At 34.4% G+C, this 21076-nt stretch overlaps 1 protein-coding gene across 22 annotated transcripts in view; it reads right to left on the reverse strand.

The window, feature by feature from the left end:
- Positions 1–21076, reverse strand: part of MYCBP2 (MYC binding protein 2) — a 202020-nt gene that overhangs the window by 49991 nt on the left and 130953 nt on the right. For 10 of the 22 annotated variants that reach the window (XM_080374363.1, XM_080374372.1, XM_080374368.1 and 7 more), the window contains 7 exons: positions 19603–19745; positions 15369–15485; positions 14448–14588; positions 8287–8361; positions 5912–6136; positions 4857–4989; positions 1912–2037 (listed from right to left, as the gene is read on the reverse strand). In XM_080374363.1, the coding sequence (XP_080230489.1) occupies positions 1912–2037; positions 4857–4989; positions 5912–6136; positions 8287–8361; positions 14448–14588; positions 15369–15485; positions 19603–19745 (960 nt within the window). The remainder of the gene's footprint in view (positions 1–1911; positions 2038–4856; positions 4990–5911; positions 6137–8286; positions 8362–14447; positions 14589–15368; positions 15486–19602; positions 19746–21076) is intronic. The other 12 variants (XM_080374375.1, XM_080374382.1, XM_080374380.1 and 9 more) reach the window with 7 other exon arrangements.

Raw genomic sequence — 21076 nt, forward strand, 5'->3', positions numbered from 1 at the left:
GACAGCTGGAATAGAGAAGACATAGCTAAATCAAACAGAAGGATTGTGGGAGTTATGTCTTCTTCCTCACAGGTCATACTGTAAACACAGACCTATTACATAGGGATCTTTATATTTGACCAGCAGTTTGAAACATTCATATACAGTGACTGAATTTTCATTGAAGCTAGTGCATCTCTACAGAATTTCTTTTAACAAACAAGCACCTCCAAAAGAACTGCTTCATTCAGAAATTTCCCTAAGAGATCATGGTTATGCCTTCAGTTTTTTATTTTCCACAAAACTCAATGTTTCTTAGACCTGAGAATGCAAAAAGACTACATATGAAGTAACAATACAGCTGAAGAATTCTGGTTTTGGGAAAGTAATATCATTATTATTTCAGTATAGTTGCCAACAACTCTACTCTTGGGCAGTTCTGAAGGAATTACAGTACACACAAGGAATAAAGTCAGCTAGATGAGCTGCTTGCTCACACTAAACATCACAGTTTGAGGGTATTGTCAAGACAATAATGGATATAAAATGATACAGAATTCAATGCCAGGACTAGCTTCCAAACTTTCTGTAACTGCAATATCCAAAATAACACCTCAGAAAATATTTAAGATAGAATACAGTAAAAAGAATCACAATATCTTTGAAAAATTAGAAGGCTTGTTAATATAGCATACTGAACTCCAAGATTTTATCTTTGGACAACACAGGAAAAAAATAATTCCTTTCCTAATATGCTTCTGCAGAAAAAATAATAGATAATACTTTTGCACTATTACACAGTTGACAAGAGACAAGCTTTAATACTGCCTCAGACACCAAACATCTTAAACACTTCCACTTTTGTAATTCAACCATTACTTTGAAATGAGTATGACTAAACTGGGAAAAACAGTTCTGTATAAAAGGCCTATTAAAACAAAAGGAAAACACTTCAACTTTTCCAGCCTTTGTCCAAAAAAAGGGTTTCCTGTAGCAATGCACGGACAAGTATGAACTGCTTCTTTCTGCAGTAAAACACTATGAAATGACATAAAACTATTTCATGTTATGAAAATAACAGAGTAGAACATTTAGGAATATTTTTTTCCCCCATGTCTTCTCCTGTAAAACAAGATATTTTATTTAGGAGACCACTAAGAATATATGCTGGTGTCAAAAAACACACAGCACACCTTAGACCCATGTTTATAGTGACATGAACAAAGTATAGTTATGTCAGAGCAGAATCACAGAGCTCCTTGTTTCAGTAATATTTCTCAAGGACATCTGCCTCAGCAAAAGTCCCTACTTTATTATTAAATCTTCTAGATCTATTCAGCCCAGTTTGAGTTTATTGTGATGGCTTATATATATTTACATCTGGCCAATGAAATAAACCATGGTTGTAAGAAACAATTATTATGTCAGTAAAATTAAAAAGATTTTATTTATTTCCCAGCATTTGTAACTGGTACCTATGTGATTTAAAGGTAACTTCAGTTTTACAACTTAAAAATCTCAAATGGTATCTTTTATCTTGTTATTCCATTGAAGGCACTTTAAAAATGTCAAGATAGGTCAGAAGTGTTTACAAATGTTTCTGATAATTTTGAAGCACATGCTTTCTAAATCCAGTAATTTTCATACCTTATTTTACAAGTACATATTTTTCATTCCTGCATTATAATTTTGTGCCTACCACTATAGAAAGCCTCAGCTGTAATTTACAAAACTCTAATGATCCTTTTTATACAGTGTACTTAGACTGAGTGAAATTAAAGTTATAACATTAACTACATGTAAAACACCTTGCAATTCATTGCACTACTGCTTATACCTTTTGGAGAACGTCTGATGGTGCCTGAAAGAGTAGGAAATGAGTAATAAAAATTTAAGCAAAGTTAAGAAAAATATCAGTTTCTAAAAACATACCTTTGTTATTTCCAAGGCCATAATCAAACCCTTGTCCGTTACTACAGCTTGTCCCCTTACTGAAAGCTTGTATTGAAAAAGGACTTGGAGGAGGAGTCTGAACGTTTTGATCTAGAAGGACTTGCTCTGTAAAAAAGACACATCACTTCAGAATTAGACCACCTCAGTAACCAATTTACATTGGAAAGATGAGTCACACGGCAAAAGAACGATATTCTTTTTCCACAGAGAGCACTCTTCCACTCCACTCAATTCTCTTCAAAAAGAAAAGCACATCTCTCTTCTTTAGACCTCATGCTCTAAAAATATAAAGATGGAGGACTTAATACCATGCAGACTGTTTTTATGTCTGACTGAGTTGCTGCCTGCTTTGCCGTCATATGCCACTTAGGAACAGGCTTAACATTTCATTTTTCAGTTAGCATCGCACCATTCAGTATTTGTTCTTTGGACAGGTATTGTTACATTCATTTGACAAAGCGTGGTAGAGAAAGGATAGTTTTCCGTGGCAAACTCAGACCCAATAAACTTTTAACCCTGGCTACCCGCTAATAGTTCACAGGACATAAGATATTTTTTCACCTGACAGATTTATTCATATCTGTTACTGAGTACTACAGTTTTGCTTTCTGTATGATGCTAAAAAAATCTCCAACAAAACTCAGCCTGGGGTCTTTCAGAACATCCATAGCAACACAAGAGCCAAGACAAATGAGAGACAGACTTAATGTGGTCAGAAATAGTTTGAACTGATTATCTATAACAAAATATTCACAAGAAATCTCCCAAATGCAGGTTAAATGCTCAAGTTGGCACCTCAGACAACTTTTTGTCCTGTAAACATGCTAAACTTAATGTGGATTCAAGTAAAAAAAACAAAACCCCCAACTGTTCTAAGAGGCATTTTTTAAAAAATTGCATTTCAGACCAAAACCACATAGTACAAACTTTTACATAACACACATATTCAACTTTAAAAAAATATATATATATCAGGGAGAAGGCTGGAAATTTAAACTTGGTTTAAAAAAGGAAGGATCTAGAATTTTCTCAATTAGAGGCAATTCTAGATCTTGCTATAGCGTTTCAGCTAAAGTATCTGGATACCTGTCTACAGACTTGAGCATTCAGTATGACTTTTGTTTTTGTCTCTGACAGAAATCCTACTTCTTTTTTAAAATTTCATTATCATTTTATTAAATAATGAAATTACAAAAGTAATCTGAAAGATGGTATTATTGATGGATAAAAACCTATTATTTCAGCGAAATTATTTTCTACTGAAAAAGCAAATAGCCTCATATTAGGATAGAAAATGATGAAGTTAATAACCCTATTATCAAATCCGCCTGTTTTCAAAAGTAAGGTACTGTTCCAAAGCACAAATACTTGGTTTTTAGAAGCTACTTGGGCTCTTCAAGCACCTCAGAATTTGACATTATCAGAAATAACTAAAAACGGAGGATCTATGACAAAAAAAAATAATACTGTGCTAAGTATTAAATAAACTTTTCTTCCCCAACAATTTATGCATTTTATTTAAAACTATTAGTTATTCCCATTCTTCACAGAACGTTTTATACCTCAAAGCCAAAAACCAACAGGCTGTAAGAGATACTTATGTATTAGCAAGGAATTACTTTGTTTTAATATGGTAACATGATGCTAATTATGTGTGTCTAGGTGTGGAACAGTTTTCAGAAATAAAATGCCAAAACCAGAAAAAGGGCAAAGAGTCTGTTATGATGAGCAAGTAAGAGGCTGCCAATAAGTATTACCTAAGAACACAAGCAGAATTTGACTGCTGAGGCAGAAGTTTTTCATGAAGAGATCTTCGGAAGATGGAAGCATTAGATCCCATAAATGGAGTGGGAAGATTATAAATTGAAAATGTCCAGTTTTAATCAGAAAACAGAGATATATATGTTGGGGGGAAAAAAAAAAAAAAAAAAAAAAAGAAGGCTTGAAGAAACTAAATCTTAAGTGAGTTAACCACTCTCTAGGAAAGTCTACCAAAATGTTACTATCAACAGATGAACCTTAAATGTTTCTCTCTGAGCACACTTGTAACAAAATCATGCTAATGAAGATCCATAGTAATTTTTACTGAACATTGGAAAGACAAGAGGGACACACTGGACAGCTGGGACGCTGAGTCTACTTTCAGACTCCCCCCACCAGAAGACAGACTGAAATGAGTTCAGCAGAGGCCACCATGACTGTCAGGGCAGCAGGGCACACATCATCTAAAGAGAGGCTAAGAGATCTGGGTTTGTTTAGTATTAAAAAGAGAACGCTGAAATCTTATTGCTCCCTTTGACTACTTAATTGAAGGGTTCAGGAAAGAGGCAACAAACAAGTTGCAGCATCGGAAACTGTGATTAGGTATTAGGAAAATTTTTCACCATGAAGGTGAGTCAAATACTGGTACAGGTTGTCCAGAAAGGCTGGAGATAGAAGACAAAGGGCCTGAGCAACCTGATCTAGCTGAATCTGCACCGACAGGGAGGCTGGGTAGATGATCCCCTCCAGAAATATAAATACCGACAGATTATTCCCTGCCTCATCTTTTAAGGAAATATAAGTAGCCCATAATCATGCATAGGAGAATTCATCTAGATTGGCTGTGACTGTTAAGGAAAAAACAATTAGTAGACCAAAGAAAGTTAACAAAACCACACAATTTCTTATTTAAAAATGATTCCCATAGCTAAAAGGAGGATGGTTAAAATTGTGATCCATAACTGGTACAAAAGCAAACACAAGGAAATATTTTAATTGTTCTTCTAAAAACCTCTGAAGTCCAACTGTGTCAAGAAACTCAAATGAAAAAGCATAAATTAATGTTATACCTGTTTAAAACTCAGTTTCTTCTTTATTTGTCTTGCTCAGATTGCTTAATTTTTTCTAAGTTAATTTGAAAAACAAACAAAACAACAACTTGCCATCTTCATGTCGGAGGTACTGGTTTCCACCTCTGTCTCTAGCTAATGACCATGCCTCGCCTTCATCACTTTCACAGAACTCTACCATGCTGTTCTTATCCATCTGCACCCACGTACCTTCTGAATTAGTCACCTGATGCACACACACAAAAAAGCACAATTTGTTAACTCTTCAGATAATTCAGTAGCATGATTCAGCAACTTATTATAGTACCTGAAAAACACACTCATTCCAATCTCTACATATCGCAAAGCAAATGTGACAAAAACCCAGTTTCTTAAATTAAGGCCACAGGCTGAGGCAGACTGAAGTACCAAATCTATTTATGGCACATTTTCAGTTAGGACTGTTTCCAAAAATGTTACACCTGTTTATGTTTAGAAGAAGCAAAACACTGACACCACAACTTTAGAACATCCAAACAAGCCTAGATAAAAATGTGGAGATATTCACCAAAATATGCCTTTTTATTGATGGCTGCAACAGTAGATTTATAATACTATGTTATATGTGAAAAGTTTGTATGAATACTAATTTTGTTCCTGTCATTATATTTAGGAAATAGCATGACACACTTCATCCTTAAGCCCTTCTTAACCATAAAACACCACAGCTGGACAACTGGGAACAGTAACAACAGTTCAGCAACTAAACAAATGAATACAATCAATACAGAGAAACAGAATAATTCGTTAATTGGTTAGGTCCTAGAAAAACATTTTTTCAATGAAACCATTTTTTTTTCAAAGAATATGACAAAAATGTAAAACAAGAAACGATTTCCTAAGGAAGTAAGGAATACTGTAACAGAAACATATAAGCAAGCATAGGTAACTGCAGTACAATTTTAACATTATTTCAATCAATGCACACATCTAAAAGGCAAAAGACATAACTGCATTGGTATTTATAACATAAACCAGGTTCAAAGGTTAGTATTTATCATGAGGGTTGGAAAAGCAAACCTGTAAAGGGGCAGATTCTTTTGCTGTGTTTACTACTGTTATATACTGGTATCTATGAAGACATTAACTGAAGCTACAAGGATCCATACCTCGCCCACTGCCTTGACTTTGTTTCCCAGAACTAACATTCCAATTGGGATACCTCTAAGGTTAGGGCAGCTTCTGATGTTGTGACCTGATGGGCCAGTCTTCACTACCTTGTACACTCCAGGTCCACCTCGAAGGAATGGCATATCTTGTTCTTGCATCACTGCTTCCTGTGGGCAGTGTGAATTTAGGTCTTTGAAAAAATCATCAGTATTAGACCTAGATTCCTGAGAAATTAAAAAAAAAAAAAAGGGCAAAACAAAACAGAACAGAATAAAACCTATTAATAATACCTTTGAACTTTTAGATAAGAAATACTTATTTCAAGACAACAGCTAAATTTCAAAGCTAAAAGAGACACTAGTTACATTGCTAATTTTAGTGTGCAATGATAAACCACTATTAGTAAATTGCACATTAATTGAAAAGTCACCATATTACTCTTGAAACAACAGTGGTATAAATGAAACCATTTATGTAAAAGGAGTATCTCATATCTACCATTGGAGACAAATTATCTACTCTAACCGCTTTCACTAAACCTTGCTTCATGCTGACATTTAGCAGGACACACTCATTCCTCCTGCTGTACTTGTGAAATTTTCTGAAAAGCCTGGGGCTATGTAAAGGGATTTTGAATATTCTCTCTTTCCAAATGATACACTGCTTTTTTGATTTCATATTTAGAATACTTGTTAATTTAAAGTAAAGGAAAGGTAAAGTTCTGACTAAGTAAAAGCAACATCATACATTCCAAAACGCACATGTAAGTGAAAATAATAAATGTGCACTAATACTATGACAATAAAAATGGCCCGCAAATTTACTTCCCCTGGCACCAATTACAGATGAAATATATACTTGAATCTGACATGAGAAAACATTTTTGAATCTTCTAACAAGAAAAATTGGTAACTACTAAAAGAAGAGAAATATTAGCATAGATTTTTCAGCTAGCCATAGCTTAATAAAAAGGCTATTGTACAGAAAAATATGAGGGACGGGAGTAACGTAATGCATATTTATATCAGAAGAAAGCAAGTGAGAAGCAGGAACAAGCTCTATTATGCTTATGGTGCAAGTCATAGGTGCTTTTAAAAGAACACCTGAAAGTAAAGAACTAAGCAATGCCCTACGGGATGAAGCCAATGGTTCACCTAATCTGGTATACTGTTTTCAGCAATGGCAACAAGAGATGCTCTTTTAGAAGTAGCATACAAGTCTTTGTTAGTGGTCTGTCCCTTGTATAGCAACAGCATTTTAAATATTTTTATTATGAATGTTAGAGAGTATACCCATTTTCTTTAGTGTTTATTTATGAATCTGATTTCTGTAAATATGTTTAATTTCATCTGAATGTGCTGATAGTTTCTGCCACCACGATCTCCTGTAACAACACCTTCCAGGAGTTCACTTCTTGCTGTGTAAAAGAATACTTCCTTTTATCAGTTTTAAACCAAACTTCTCCTTATGTTATTTCCTTTTTAATTAATATAATTTCCTCTGATCTCTTTAATTATCATATTTTCAGCTTTTTGGTATGGAAGTCTGTGCACTATGTCCAGACTAATTCAGCAGTCTTTCAAAGAAGCCCTTATACAAAAATGAATCCTGTTCTGTAAACACAACTTTAGAAGCAGGTTTATGCAACCTGAGGTAAACTGGTTCAAGGAAAAAAATAATCATATGTTTTAAAGACAGTTTAAACAGTGCCTAGATCTTGATATAATAATAAAAAGGGTTGCTATTTAGGGGAAAAAGATTCAATGGAAAACCAAGTCTTTAAAACTCTAAACCAGTATGTACAACACTGAGTATCATCTTCATTACAAAGTTCCTATGAAAAAACCTCAATCTCAAAATCACTACAGGGCTGTAAAGAGATTTAGACAAGCACTTCTATAGATAACTTAAACTGCTTAACTGTACATAACATGTTGTTCCAGTAGTTGTATAATTTAAAAAAATTAGATTAAGAATGGGCTGAGTATTGATTAAATATTTGTGGCTTTACTCATACAAATACCATTTTATTAGATGCTGCAACTTCATGTGTATCCTCCAATAACACAATAAAATTACTAGTACATTCTGCATCAAAAGAGAATGAAAGCCTTTATTATGTTACTAGGCCATCTCTGAATTTCTAATGCAGTTCATAAAAAAAGGAGAGTGCTGCTTATGAATTAATGAAAATTCAATAATCTGCTCTGGTATTTTTTTTCCTCATCCTAAAGGAAGAGACACAGATACAGCATTCTGTGCGAATTTGCTATTTCCTGTAAAAATCAAAGAATATTTAGCATAAAGTTGAGTCACAAGGTACAATCTGAAAACATGAGATACACAGCATGACTGCACCTGTCATTTAACTCACCTTAGGGGGTAAAGCTTTGGAAGTCCATGAAAAAAAGTCCAAATCCCTTACTCCTTGGCTAGCATTAAAGACATTCTGAGCAACAAAGTTTAAAAAAAAAGACATATATCAACAAAGAAATGGGAACAAAGAAACACTGGAGGAAGAAGCTCAAGGTTCTGTTAATGCAAACTTTCTCCACAAGTAAATTTACTGGTAGAATGTTTTGCAAAAGGGAAAGTTTTGTTTTCCTAATCAAGTCACCTGAGTCCATTGCTCACCATGGCAAATCATCCATTAAACAAGAACAGTTTAGTATGTCAAAAGCTCAAAATGGATGTAGTGTGTCATGCCATTTACTGAAATTAAGAGCCAGACATTTCTTATAAAGCTTGAGACTTCGTGCACAGAAAATCCCACACTTTGTTACAACAAAACAGTAGCTGGTCCTACCACAAATCACAGTTTTACAGCAAGACAGTCTGCTGTTCTGAAAGATAATTTCAACTATTGCAAGACAAGTGCAATATGGACTTCTAGTCACCAAGTCAGAACTAAAAAGATGCAGGAAGGCTAAACTCACTGTTGAAAGCAATTCACTTGCACAGAATGATTTCACCAGTTTGCACACCAAAATCGCACTCTTTACCAGTGCCAAAAATTTCACAGAGTGCTGCAGGAAAAACAATTGCTATGATTTAATTAGTTTTATAAAATATACAATGCATTTACTAGTTTATTATGAATTATCATCAACCAAATAGAGCTGCCAGAGAGACTTCACTAATTTTATAACCAATTGCCCGTACTACATAAATAAGCACTGCTGTTCTGCATACTTTTTTATCCCACAGAACAGCTAGGATAGTGTTTTTTAATCACTGAAAAATATAAAAAAGAAGTTATCCTTTCACCATAAATTGGTTTCTACTAATTTCTTTGAAAATTTTCACTGTTCCTGTCAAATGAAAGAATTAATAGTATATATATCAGTACTAATAATTGGTATTTATGACAAAATCTTTTTGGCAAAGCAATCGTTTTATCTATATGAACAGAGGTGTGAAAATCTTATTTACTATCCCCATCCTGATTAGGGGAACCAAGCGAAATCCCTGGACAGCAGTCACACTAAAATTTAATAGTAAAGGCAATGAATCCCTTTAAGCAGAAACAAGTACAATAAACTCTTCGCATGCCTTCTCTCCATTCCTTGAAAAAACATTGACACATTAAAAGTAACTAAACCCATGCTTTTGTCTCATGATAATAGCTATATACTGTTGACAAAACTGCTTACATCAAGTTTCAGTAATACAAACAATTTGCAATTTTTACAAAAACAGTGAAAGTACCTCTATCTACTCAAAAGTGAAAGAGGTACCAATGCACTAGTGAGATAAATTTTGGAGCATTAGGGAAGGTGGGGAGGGTTTCAGACAGGGTGATTAGCAGAATATAGTCTTATCAATTTGGGATAAAACTATGGCAACTATAAAAAGCCTATATTAGTCTAGTGAGACTGTACTTCATAGGCATCCAACATAGTTTAACTGACTCATTGTGCTACTTGGCAGAGTATCTCAGTTTGTGATGGACCTCTACTGTACAGAGAAACATGGAATAATTATACCTAAAATACGCAAGTGTAATTTCAAAGATATGTTTTGTACATTATAAAGCTACATGTGTAAAACATACAAAAGAAATGAACAGCAGTGAAGTGGGACCATGTTGGCTTAGCAACAATGAGACAATGAAACTAGAAGCTGTCCTTCACTGTGGGAGCTTCAGGGCTTCCAGACTATTAGCATAGTCTATGCTAGTTTAGGTTAACTGGCATGTATTTCAGAATTAAGTTTTCATTCTGAAGAAACTACTAGCTAGAAGCTTTATTTTTAGTCCTTATGCTAATTTCTGTAGATTTTGTTCATTTTTTCCTTACAAGCTTTCCCCTACTAAAACTACAAATAATTTGAGGAATTCATTCTTTTTTCCAATGAAGTGTAAGTTTCAGAAATAAAAAAAAATTAAATATAAATGACTTTGTTTCACCACCAAAAATTAGATCTTTTAAAAATATTTAAAATGTCAATTGATATTACTTTTCAAAGCTAAGGGTTTATCTTAAACAACCATCTTGTTATTTTACCCAGCATAGTCCTACTCCCCAGTTTCCTTCCATTGTGCCTAGAACAACAGCAGTTGTCTCTTGTGAAAGTCCTTCAACATTTCCACAGAACATTCAGCTTTCTGAGGTCCTGTGATTCAGCACTGCAGCCTACATACTAATTTTGGTTCTTTGCTTCCACTGCGATAATGGTTTCAAAAACTTGCAGTTTCTCAATCCTGCTTGTCTATGGTGGTTGGGGAATGTAATAATATAACTGGGCAGCAGGGTACAATATTCCTAATAATAAATTTTTACATGTAATATGAAGTAATAAATACATATTTAGAATAATATTTTTAAAAAGTAAAGTTCCAAAGCTTAACCAAGATAAAATTCTATTTCTTCCTAGTGTGTACTGTTTTACATTGTATGCACCTTTCTTCTAAGTACTGTGCGTAAGCATCTATAATAAATCACTGTCCGTGTAAGGAACTTAAGTATTTTCTCAAAAACAGTTAACTGGATGTCAAAAAAACAGAAGGAAAAACAACTACTGGGATTGGATTCAGCTTCTCCAAAATTGCAATCAGTTAAGACTTATACTCTTATCCAAAATCACCTCTATTAAATTCATAGTCTTATAATCATATTACCTACAATGGATTGCATGTGCAGTTTTAAATCAATGGCTACATAGCAGTTCCTTGTGAAAGGACATGAGCAACATAAGGAAGATTTGACGACACAGATTTTCTAAGAAGGTAAATGACCACAGCTCCAATAAATAAGTCTCATAACTACAATGGATCTCTGCCTTCCTATGATCATTTACCTTTAAATATAGTAATTTTGATCAAAATATATAGAAACAGTCTGTTTAGGAGTTCTAAGATATTCAGTGTTTGCTTTCTCATAAATATCTAGTTAATGTCAATAAAAAACTTAAAATGTAGATACAATATAGATGTCAAGATGATAAAAGGCCAAAATTAGCACTGCTGAAAAACTCTACTGCTTTTTCTTTGTTCACTGTTCAATTAATACAGTGATGAAACAGAATAACCAAAGCTTTTTTTTTAAATTATATTTTTTACATATTTTACAGAAGGTACTAAGAGATTTTATTTACATATGAGATGATTATAAAAAGCCTGTATATTTAAATGTGACAAAGTAACGTAACTGGAGTTACAAGTCTGCATAAACTCCTGAGCTGAATAAAAATGGAGCCTAATAAAAGTAATGTGACATTAATTTGAACAGGGAATACAATGACTAATTCAGCCACTTGATATTCCAGTTGTATATTTAGTCACAAGAGAAATTTCCAGTCTATTTCCTTCTTCTGAAACCAATACTGGTAGAACAGCTTTGGATTCCAAACCCCTTGTATAAACCAGGATAAGCAGATATGGATTATTTCAAAATTTAATCTAAAGAACCTTTAGCATGTATTACTTAATTGAATATCTTTTGTCATGAGCCATTCACCTCTAGAGGACTGCACTGATCAAGTTTGACAACTTGCAAATACAGTTCTTTTCTTGGACAATTCAGAGAAATAAAGATTTTTGAATATTCTCAACTTAGTAATCACCTTAAAAGAGATTTTAAAACTTCCTATCAAGAAAGCATTATCACTTAATGTGATCAAGATTTAGCAGGAAAAAAAAAAGTTTTAAGCTGAGCTACAAAATCAGGAGCTTACAAAAGAGTTTATTGAATTTCATCAAGTTATGTGGTGCATAATGCTAAAATGGCATGCACTGAAGACTAAAGCATTCAAAAGCAAGTCACTGAATCGTGACTTCTGTTTTGTGGCCTTTAAGAAAGAAAGAGAAAATGTTAGGTAATATTTTTTCCTTCTTCCTCTTATTATTATGAATCAAACCAACAAATCTTTATGCCTAAATACTGTCATAATGAAATTAAATAGTTTCAGGACACACTGACTCGTTTTAAAATTTGAAAATATGAGAGAGATGCAAAGAAACCTTCCATTTGAAACTAGTTCAAAAGACATTTCTTATTATATATAACTACATTGTTATAATAGTTGCTTTTGTAAGACTTCTGCTATGTTGGCCAAGGGCCTGCTTACTGATCAGAAGCCAAGAAAGCATGTGGCTTTAACCTCACGACATTAAAAATGCAATGTAACTGGTTACATAAAAGAAAATTAGACATATCTACCAGCTTCTAACAGTCTAAATGGTATCAGAACCGATACTGTTTAAAAAAAAAATAGACAGTATTTTATCTGAACTTTACAGAAGCAGAGTGAAACATATGATAATAAAATGCCGTTTTTCACATGTGATTGTGCCTGACCTACTTATTCAAATGTCATTTGAATTCTCAAGATTAGATTGTCAAGATTGAATGTTCAGTTATTTATTAATGACAGCCATTTCCTTTCAGGCTTTTCTCAGGAAGCGCAGGTTATGTTCTAGAGCCATTTGAAATACACCAGCCAGTAAGTTCTTGCTAATCACCTATGCGACTGCTGAGATCAAAACTATTCCCTTCAGCAAGTAAAAAAGTATTAGAAATAGTTAAACTTAAAAACCAAAAGAAACAAAAAACCCAAACACCTCCCCCCCCCACCCCATAACAGACTATAATACCCATTCAGAAAATATTTCCTGAAGTTAACTAGTTTGTCAAGGTCAATTCACTTTTATCACGTGTGAACAGGTAAAATTCAACTGCTGTATACAAATTTTAATATTTTGTAAAAGTATAATATAGCAATTTTCTAATGAGTATCCATTTATAAGGCCAAAAATACAAGCAAGATTTTAAGCAACGCTTAAATTTTTCCCATGTTTTCATGTATCTCACATAAACTAGTCTGTCATCACAGTGTTTCAATGACTGATGGTTGAATACAGAAATTATTCCCATTACAGAAATGTTTCCCAAATGCAATATTAATTTCCAAAATAAGAATTTTATTGAGAGAAATCTCCAATAGAATTATATGAACAAATAGTTTATAAACAAGAAGGTGAATAGAAAGATCTACTCACATCATATAACAGTGCTTGTCAAAACACAGGCTGGAGGGGTTTATTAATTGCCAGATGTGGCTACTAGCAAACAGCCCAGTTTCACTGAAACTGGGAATATCTCCGTTCTTCCATGATTGGAAAATATGACCAGGATGACATTGCTGGCTGCAGGTATTAAATGTGGCCAGATATTTTTTAACTGTCTTCAACTGCAGCAGCAGCTCACTCATATAAGATGACAAATAAAATCTAAATAACAGTATTTATGATTAGATCTGGTTCTTACATTCCGCACTGAAGAAACCAAGGTACTGCCCACTCTGGGGAATGCACAAAACCAGATGAGCCAGAATGGCCTGCACTTTCATAATTTTTTTGAGAAACATTGGTTTGGTTAAAATATGTTCTTGCCTTTTACATTTTTTTTCAAATTGTACCTTGTTCCAGAAAAGGTGTAACCTTTGAACTCCAATGATGACCACCATTAAAGTTATGCAGATAAATCATGCTTACTCTTACTGTAAATTCAATTTTGTACTGTCTTGAAGCACTGCGATTCTATGATTAGCTAATAAATTGATAACTCAAGGATTGAGGTGTAGAACTCACAAAAAATATACACAAAACCCAACAGAGCCTAAAGAACTTTCAGTTTTTTTTCAAAAAGCCTCAATTACATTGCTTCACTGCAGGCTGCAAGCCTCTTCTGAAATCGTAACGTCAGTGGATCACTTTATACACAATGACATCTTGCAACAGAAACACCTGGTGCAGACCACAACCTAGTATGAGTATACTTTTGTACCCTGTTACAACAGTCCTTGCACTTTCGTTTCTCTTCTAGGGGAAGAGGATTTAACATAAAAAGCCTTGTACCTTTCTACACTCCACCCTCATTACACAATAGCCCTCAAAAATGCACACACATATAAGATAGCATTTGGTAATTAAAATATTGTTTACCTCAGGACTCATTTGCAGCCTTAATTAAAGAAAGTCTTGTAATGAGGATAGAGTGTACTTTTGGATATTTTTCAAAGGCACCTTTTACTTACGTCAACAGGTACCAGAAGGCTCTTGCCAAGATGTTGGTTAAAAGAGAGACACCAGGCTTCAGTGTAACCATTCATGTTAGGAACATACTTCTTTATTGTCTCATCATTCAGCCTCAGCCAAACACCATCATCATTGTGGATCTATGGGAAACAAGCAACAAAAACGAGCCATGCCCTCCTGTAACTGTTCCATACCTTGGTAGGATTAACAGACTTCAGACAAACAGACAACAGTAGCAAGAAAGTAATGATCTTCACTAAGCTGATAGAATGTAAGAAGAGGTGAAGAGGAATATCAACAAAATCAGAATTTCAAAGGAGTGGGAGGCGTATCTTTTTAGAAGGCAAGGTACGAAGATTAAATTTAAATTGGATCATGCAATAATAAGAGTTGCTTTGAGAAAAAAAGAGGAAAGCAAGCCAAGCCTTCATAAGCTTCATAAATTCCCCACTTTCCATTTTTACACTGCGGATATAACTTAGTAAATTGCAAAAATATTCCTTGTATATGAAGTTTATTGTAAGAATTATACATGCATAGTAGTCTAACACACTAATGATCTTTCAGAAGTGTAAGTGAAAGATGTAATGAAAATTACACCTACATCTGAATTTTTGTGTAGAGTTGAAATAATAAGTCATGAACAGCTAAATCCTTAGAGATATTATTGTGAGATGAAGTCTAGGAATTTTGTTTCTACATATCAGTCTCAAAAGTTTGTTACACAGTTTTTCAATTAAGTAAATTAAAAGGAAATGACAGCGTGAAAAACTAAATTAGTAAATATTTAGATTTTTGCAATTTATACTTTTACGTTCTTAAGCTGTATATGTCAACATCTAAACATAAAAAACCCATTATTTGCATGAATTAACTTTACATCTTAGCCCAATTTTCAACAGAAATGTCTTATGAATTACCTCGTCAATGAAAGTGATGGATCCATTGACTTTCACTATGCCTATTTGCTCACTCTGAAGGGAAGGGTGGCTACGGATACGAAGCCCTGCACTGTCCTTGGCCACAAATTTGCGAACCTAAGAGAAGCAAAGGAAGACAGTAAGGAAGAAAAAATCAGAACAGAGTTCTCAAGAGTAAAAAGAAATAGGTTTAACAGATTCTGAAATGCTAGTGATGAGATGGCAGTCTTAGAGTTACAGGTTGTTGCTAGTTTCCCATGGCTGCTGTGTATAAGTTTTTTTACTACAACCAATCGTAACGTTAAAAAAGACCTAAAAGTACATTGACTCAGTCTTGGAAAGATCTGTTGTACCACACAATATCCAATGTTCAATACAAGCTTCCAGTTCTTTCAACTGCCCTGCTACTCCCCATTTTATTAATTCTTGCAAGTTTCAAGGCTTTTGCCCTTTCAAACTTAGTATTTCCAGTAACTGATCAACCTGGGATTACCAGTTCTCATTCGTGCTACTGTAAGATTCTGTTTAGTCAACTTTTTGGCCAAAATTTGGATATTTTCCTTAGCTAAAGAGTTGAAATAGCCATTTAAAAATAGAAAAAGAACAGATCTTTCTACTTCTTTATTTTATCTTTCAATAATAGCTATTTCAATAGTTTCTCCCTTTTTCACAGGAAGATCAGATGCTCCTTGTTACAATTTTGATTTACTACAGTCCCCAAAATCTCACAGTTGTTATTCACTATCATTATTTCACCATTCAAAGACCTCATCAGGCACCTGTCCCATAAAAAACAAATCTAAGCCATCCTTTTGGTCTCTGGTTTTGAGAAGTGCATGTATTCTATGCATGTGGTATAAAACCTTTATTTTCAAACTCCACATGTAAAGCAAAAAAAACCCTATCAACTGAAGTATGGACTCAATCTTTAACTTAACATAAAGCACAGAATGATATGGAAAAAGTAAACTCAGGAAAAGGTAATGAAAGGTAACAACTAAGTGCATGAATTCATTTCTTCCCCCCTAAAGAAATTGTTTTAAGAAATGGTATTTATTTAAGGCTAATTAAAAAAATCCCAACAACAACCCAGAAGCATGTGAAGAATTTCAAATATAGCTTACTCCAAATTGTGCAAGGTTTTGTTTACTAACAATCCTGTTACTCCAAGGATTTAGATTTCTCTCAACAGACAAGACTAAGACTTCCAAGGTCCTTATGAAAATGTAAGGCTGAATCACTGCTGACAGCGTTCTCAACAGAGACAAGCCTATAAACAAAGCCGTGCAAATTAAAGGTCGCTGCATTGTTATGCCAAAATGTTACTTTAGAAAACCATATGATGGGTTGGCTAGAAATTAGATTTAAAAACCTTGAATTTAGAGGAAGAAAACTCACACAAATCACAAGATTTGGATATGCACAGGCCTGGAAAGAGCATTTTTCCCCTTTGCAGGAGCTAACTAAGTTGAAGAAAGTTCAAGCTGTAACTGCACACTGTTCAGGGATCAGATCCACTGACAGACAATACAACAAAAAACAGACTAAAAGTTCTCTTATGCTCATTTCTGACCATCATGAAAAACTTAATTGTCTGAGTCTTCTTTCTGACTTAGCCCCTCTTTACTTGGAATATTTCTCTATGGCACAATGGTTCAGTATCTGTCCTGTAACACCCCAATAGTCAGTTCTTCCATGGAGTACACACAAACTGATTCTTACTGAAAGAAGTGGCTAATGCAGAAAGGCTTAGCAATTAAGATGAACTTGTCCCTTACAGTGGACAGCAGTTTTTAAGAGCTTTGTTGCTGTGTCTTGTTTAATTAATCTGAAAATGCGGTACACCTTGCAGCACAGACAGGTGTGTTGCATAGGATAAAGCGAACTTAACAAGGGACTTAACCTTCTATGAAGGGATGCAAAACACCACCTCTTGCCCAGAGTTTTTGGGTTTGGTGGTTTTTTTGCAATTGATGCTAGCTACTTGTTCAGTCATGTGAGGACAGTCAAAACAGTCAAAACATATTAGTGACCAATCATTCTGACACCAGTCTTGCCCATTCCAACTCAGCTAAATTCAGACTGCTTTCTTCTAGTTGGTTCCAACTACCCTGAATTACATTACATAGCTTGAAAAATGATGTTTCCCTCCATAGGATGTAGAATGGAATTTCCTGCAAATTAGTTAATCTAAGGTTCACAGTCAATGAATGAGGAGGCAGCAGTTCTTATGGGTCATATACTCCAGGCTAAATACAGATCGCTGGGATAATCTTTACCAACTTGGATGGACAGGAAAACCAGATTTTCATTTGATTTCAAATAACAGAGCATGAAGACATCAATAATAAAATCATATTATAGTATCCATTTTCAACTTGTGATTCAAGTAAGGTATGACTACTAAACTGGAATGTTTCACTGCCTCAATGAAAATAATTTGGTGATTCTACCTGAGAACAGATCACCACTGAGAATGCAGTGTTAGTGTCCTCTGGTTATAACTATCTGAAATTTCAGGCTGACGAAGAAGAGGAAGAAGCTTCTAGAGCTCAGCTAAGTCCTTTTTCTCAGGGAAACATGATTTGGTATATTGGACTGTCTCTGACTGACACATATCTAATCTGCATTCTTGACTTCAGAAGCTTGGAGTACAGTGCAATAATTACCTTTCTGTATCATTTATAATACTGCTGTTCATACACAAAGAATTATTCTAACCTGGTTTGTTGTGTGATTTGTTACAACACAGAAGAAAGAAGACTGACAAAATTATTTACCATAAAAGGTAGTGTATTTTTGCAGCAGGCTCTACTGACACTATATACAGGACAGAAAGTCTTCTCTTTCAAAGAGACTACAAATTGGAACAACAAACAAGACATGCAAACAGAACACCCCAGGGAGATGACTAAACACTAGGCAATGCCTCAGAACACCAGAGGCCTAACTTCTGTATAGTATTTTTAACCTTCATGAAAAAAATGTAGCTGTTACATATGAACCAGTCAACTCCATTTCCACTGCAATAACTAAAAAGACAGACACCACTTTCATTCAGCAATTTATCTCGTCTTAGATCAGATGTCTTTAGTGACAACAACATGTATGATGATCAGCTTGGATGGAGATATCATTAAGTTCTGTGAGATGAATCTCACCCAGTAGGAATTGGGAATTTTAATTAAGATAATGAAGTAACCAGGAAGTCTTCCTTCCAAGAGGAAGGAGAAAGCCTAGAAGTATTTCTCAGGGCAAAAAAAAATATTATGCAATGAAAGATAAAAAATTGTGTGGAAACGAAAGCTAATTTATTATTTCTATTTTGAAGTGTGGGTGCAGGGAAAAGAATCTTGTTAGTGGCAAAAGAAGACGCTGGATGCATTTAAAGACTGGGAAACTACACAATAAAGTTACTGTCTCTAGATTATTCAGAAAGTTGGAAAACAACTAGGTCAGGACACACTGTATAGGTAAGAAGCTGGCAAACACTTGATTATTTTTGTAACCACCTATTTCTTAGCCACCTTTGCAGTTGTAATAAGACAGGAAAGGATAATGTTGTAGTATTTCAGAATTCTGCATCTTTTAATACAGGTTTATTTCATGAAAAAAAATATTCAGTGGCTCATTTAATATCCCTTCGTTTGCATATAAGGGGAAGTGGAAGATGATTCCTTCATCTGGGCATATTCCTTATATCACTGCCACACCAGCTTTCAGAGGAAAGCTCTGTTATTTGCGTCTACTTTAGTCCTTCAGGGTGGAAAGGTAAGGTGAAATGGGGAAGTCAAAAGCTTCAGAAAGGATAACTTTTAAAAATAAAATAATGATATTCTAAGGAAGATATTAATAAACTAATTTTGGTTTTTATATTGACTGAAGAAGATCCTTTTCACAAAAAAAAAACAACCATAACCTTTTTGAAGACCTTTGCACAATTAATTTCATAGTACAATATCAAAGAAAAAGAACTAATAGTGCAGAATGCAGTCTGTGGCTTTCACAATAGTCCCACAACGTTTGTGTGACAAGCCAAGACTAAGGCCATTTCTGCAGAGGTTCTAACTGTTTTATTAATGGATAGACTGAAAGGAAACAGACTTTCATCCTTCGTTTTACCCCATATATTAATTTCATTGCATTCGGCACACTAAAGACATTTGCAAATATCCTTAAGTCCTGCACCAATATAACATGATAAAGTACATATTAAAGAACACTAGAATCCCACCCAAATATTACTGTATGGTTGGGGTTTTTCTCCCATTCTCCAAACCTTGTTTGGCTGAGGCTCTGCTTTTGGTTTAGTAAGTTGTGTTCCAGGAGGTATCATTCCTTTTGGAGGATCTTTTACTTTCACTTCTAGCCCAGCATCTGTAAGCAAACAAGACTAAGTTTTAAAAAAAACAATAAAATATTACAGGATATATCAGTCAAACAGGAATTACAGTTTATCTGTGCTACAATTCAGAGTAGGCAAAATAACCATTTGCTTATCTGTCTGCCCTAAATAACACTTGCAGATGCTTCATGGTGCAAAGTATTACTTTCTCAATACTTGTATCTTCATATGTGGAAATTTACAGGTCTATATTTTCATACTATTATTAGGTACCTGTCACACCTTGTGCACACAACACTATTAGGTAATTTTGTATCATAATAGTAGCTTAAGGGGTATGTTTCAAGGACTAGCGAACACAGAAGAGATTAATGTTTGAAAGGTGCAAGTGAAAGCTTCTGGAGAAGCAATAGCTTATGCATGCTGTACTGCTGCAGATGCTAATTGCAAAATGTGAAAAACAGATAAGCGCCTTAAAATCCAAGTTGCACAACCAGAAAAGGCCAGTAATGTAAACTGCCAGCATCTTTAATTACCAACATTGTTGTAAGACCAGAAGGTACCGGAAAATATCTCAACACAGTAACATTCTCAGATTGTGAAAAAAAATAAATTTAAAGAAACAGTTCAAACTTAAGTAACCTTGAGTAATAATCTTAAAAGAAATTGTCTCAGCAATCACTGTTAAAGCCAAACTACAAATTAATAGCCTCAGTAGATTTTTCCAGGGTTTTTTTGTTGTTTCATTTTAGAAGGTGATCCTTTGAAGAGCAACAACTTGAAAAGAAGCAGCCAGACCTAGCAATAAAACTGTTAGTTTCAGTAATTCTTTTAACCAAGCATGGAAGTAACGGAGGGAATCCAGAAGTATCAAGAACACTGAAGTTTGAGACAGAGAAGAAACTAAGTGCTACCTTAAGAGACTTAACTAAAGCAGTGAAAAATTGACAGAACTATGGGGTCAAGCACGAGTACATGAAAACTTGAGAGGGGATAGTAAGATACTATGATTGAACCAAGACTGAAGTTACATTGAAGAAAAATGGCATAGGTATTGAAGTATACTCACACCTGTTTAATAACCAAGGTTAACAACTGTATTCTAGCATTTCTAAAAGTTAACACTACACAAATAGAGGATGGTAGAATACATGAAAAAGTGTAACAACAGCTGATTTAAACTACAGTATAAAGTTTGTCTCCAGGAATAGCAGACTGGAAAAATACAATTGAGTGCACTGGAGACTCCTATGAAGGAAAATGTTACTGTTTGAGGAACAAAGATAAACATTAATAATGATAGCGTATAAATCTTATCTTCTGTAGTTAACATATCCCATTCCAATTCTATGTGAATTATGTG

Source organism: Falco punctatus, assembly GCF_963210335.1.
Source record: "Falco punctatus genome assembly, chromosome: 2".
NCBI classification, from domain to species: domain Eukaryota; kingdom Metazoa; phylum Chordata; class Aves; order Falconiformes; family Falconidae; genus Falco; species Falco punctatus.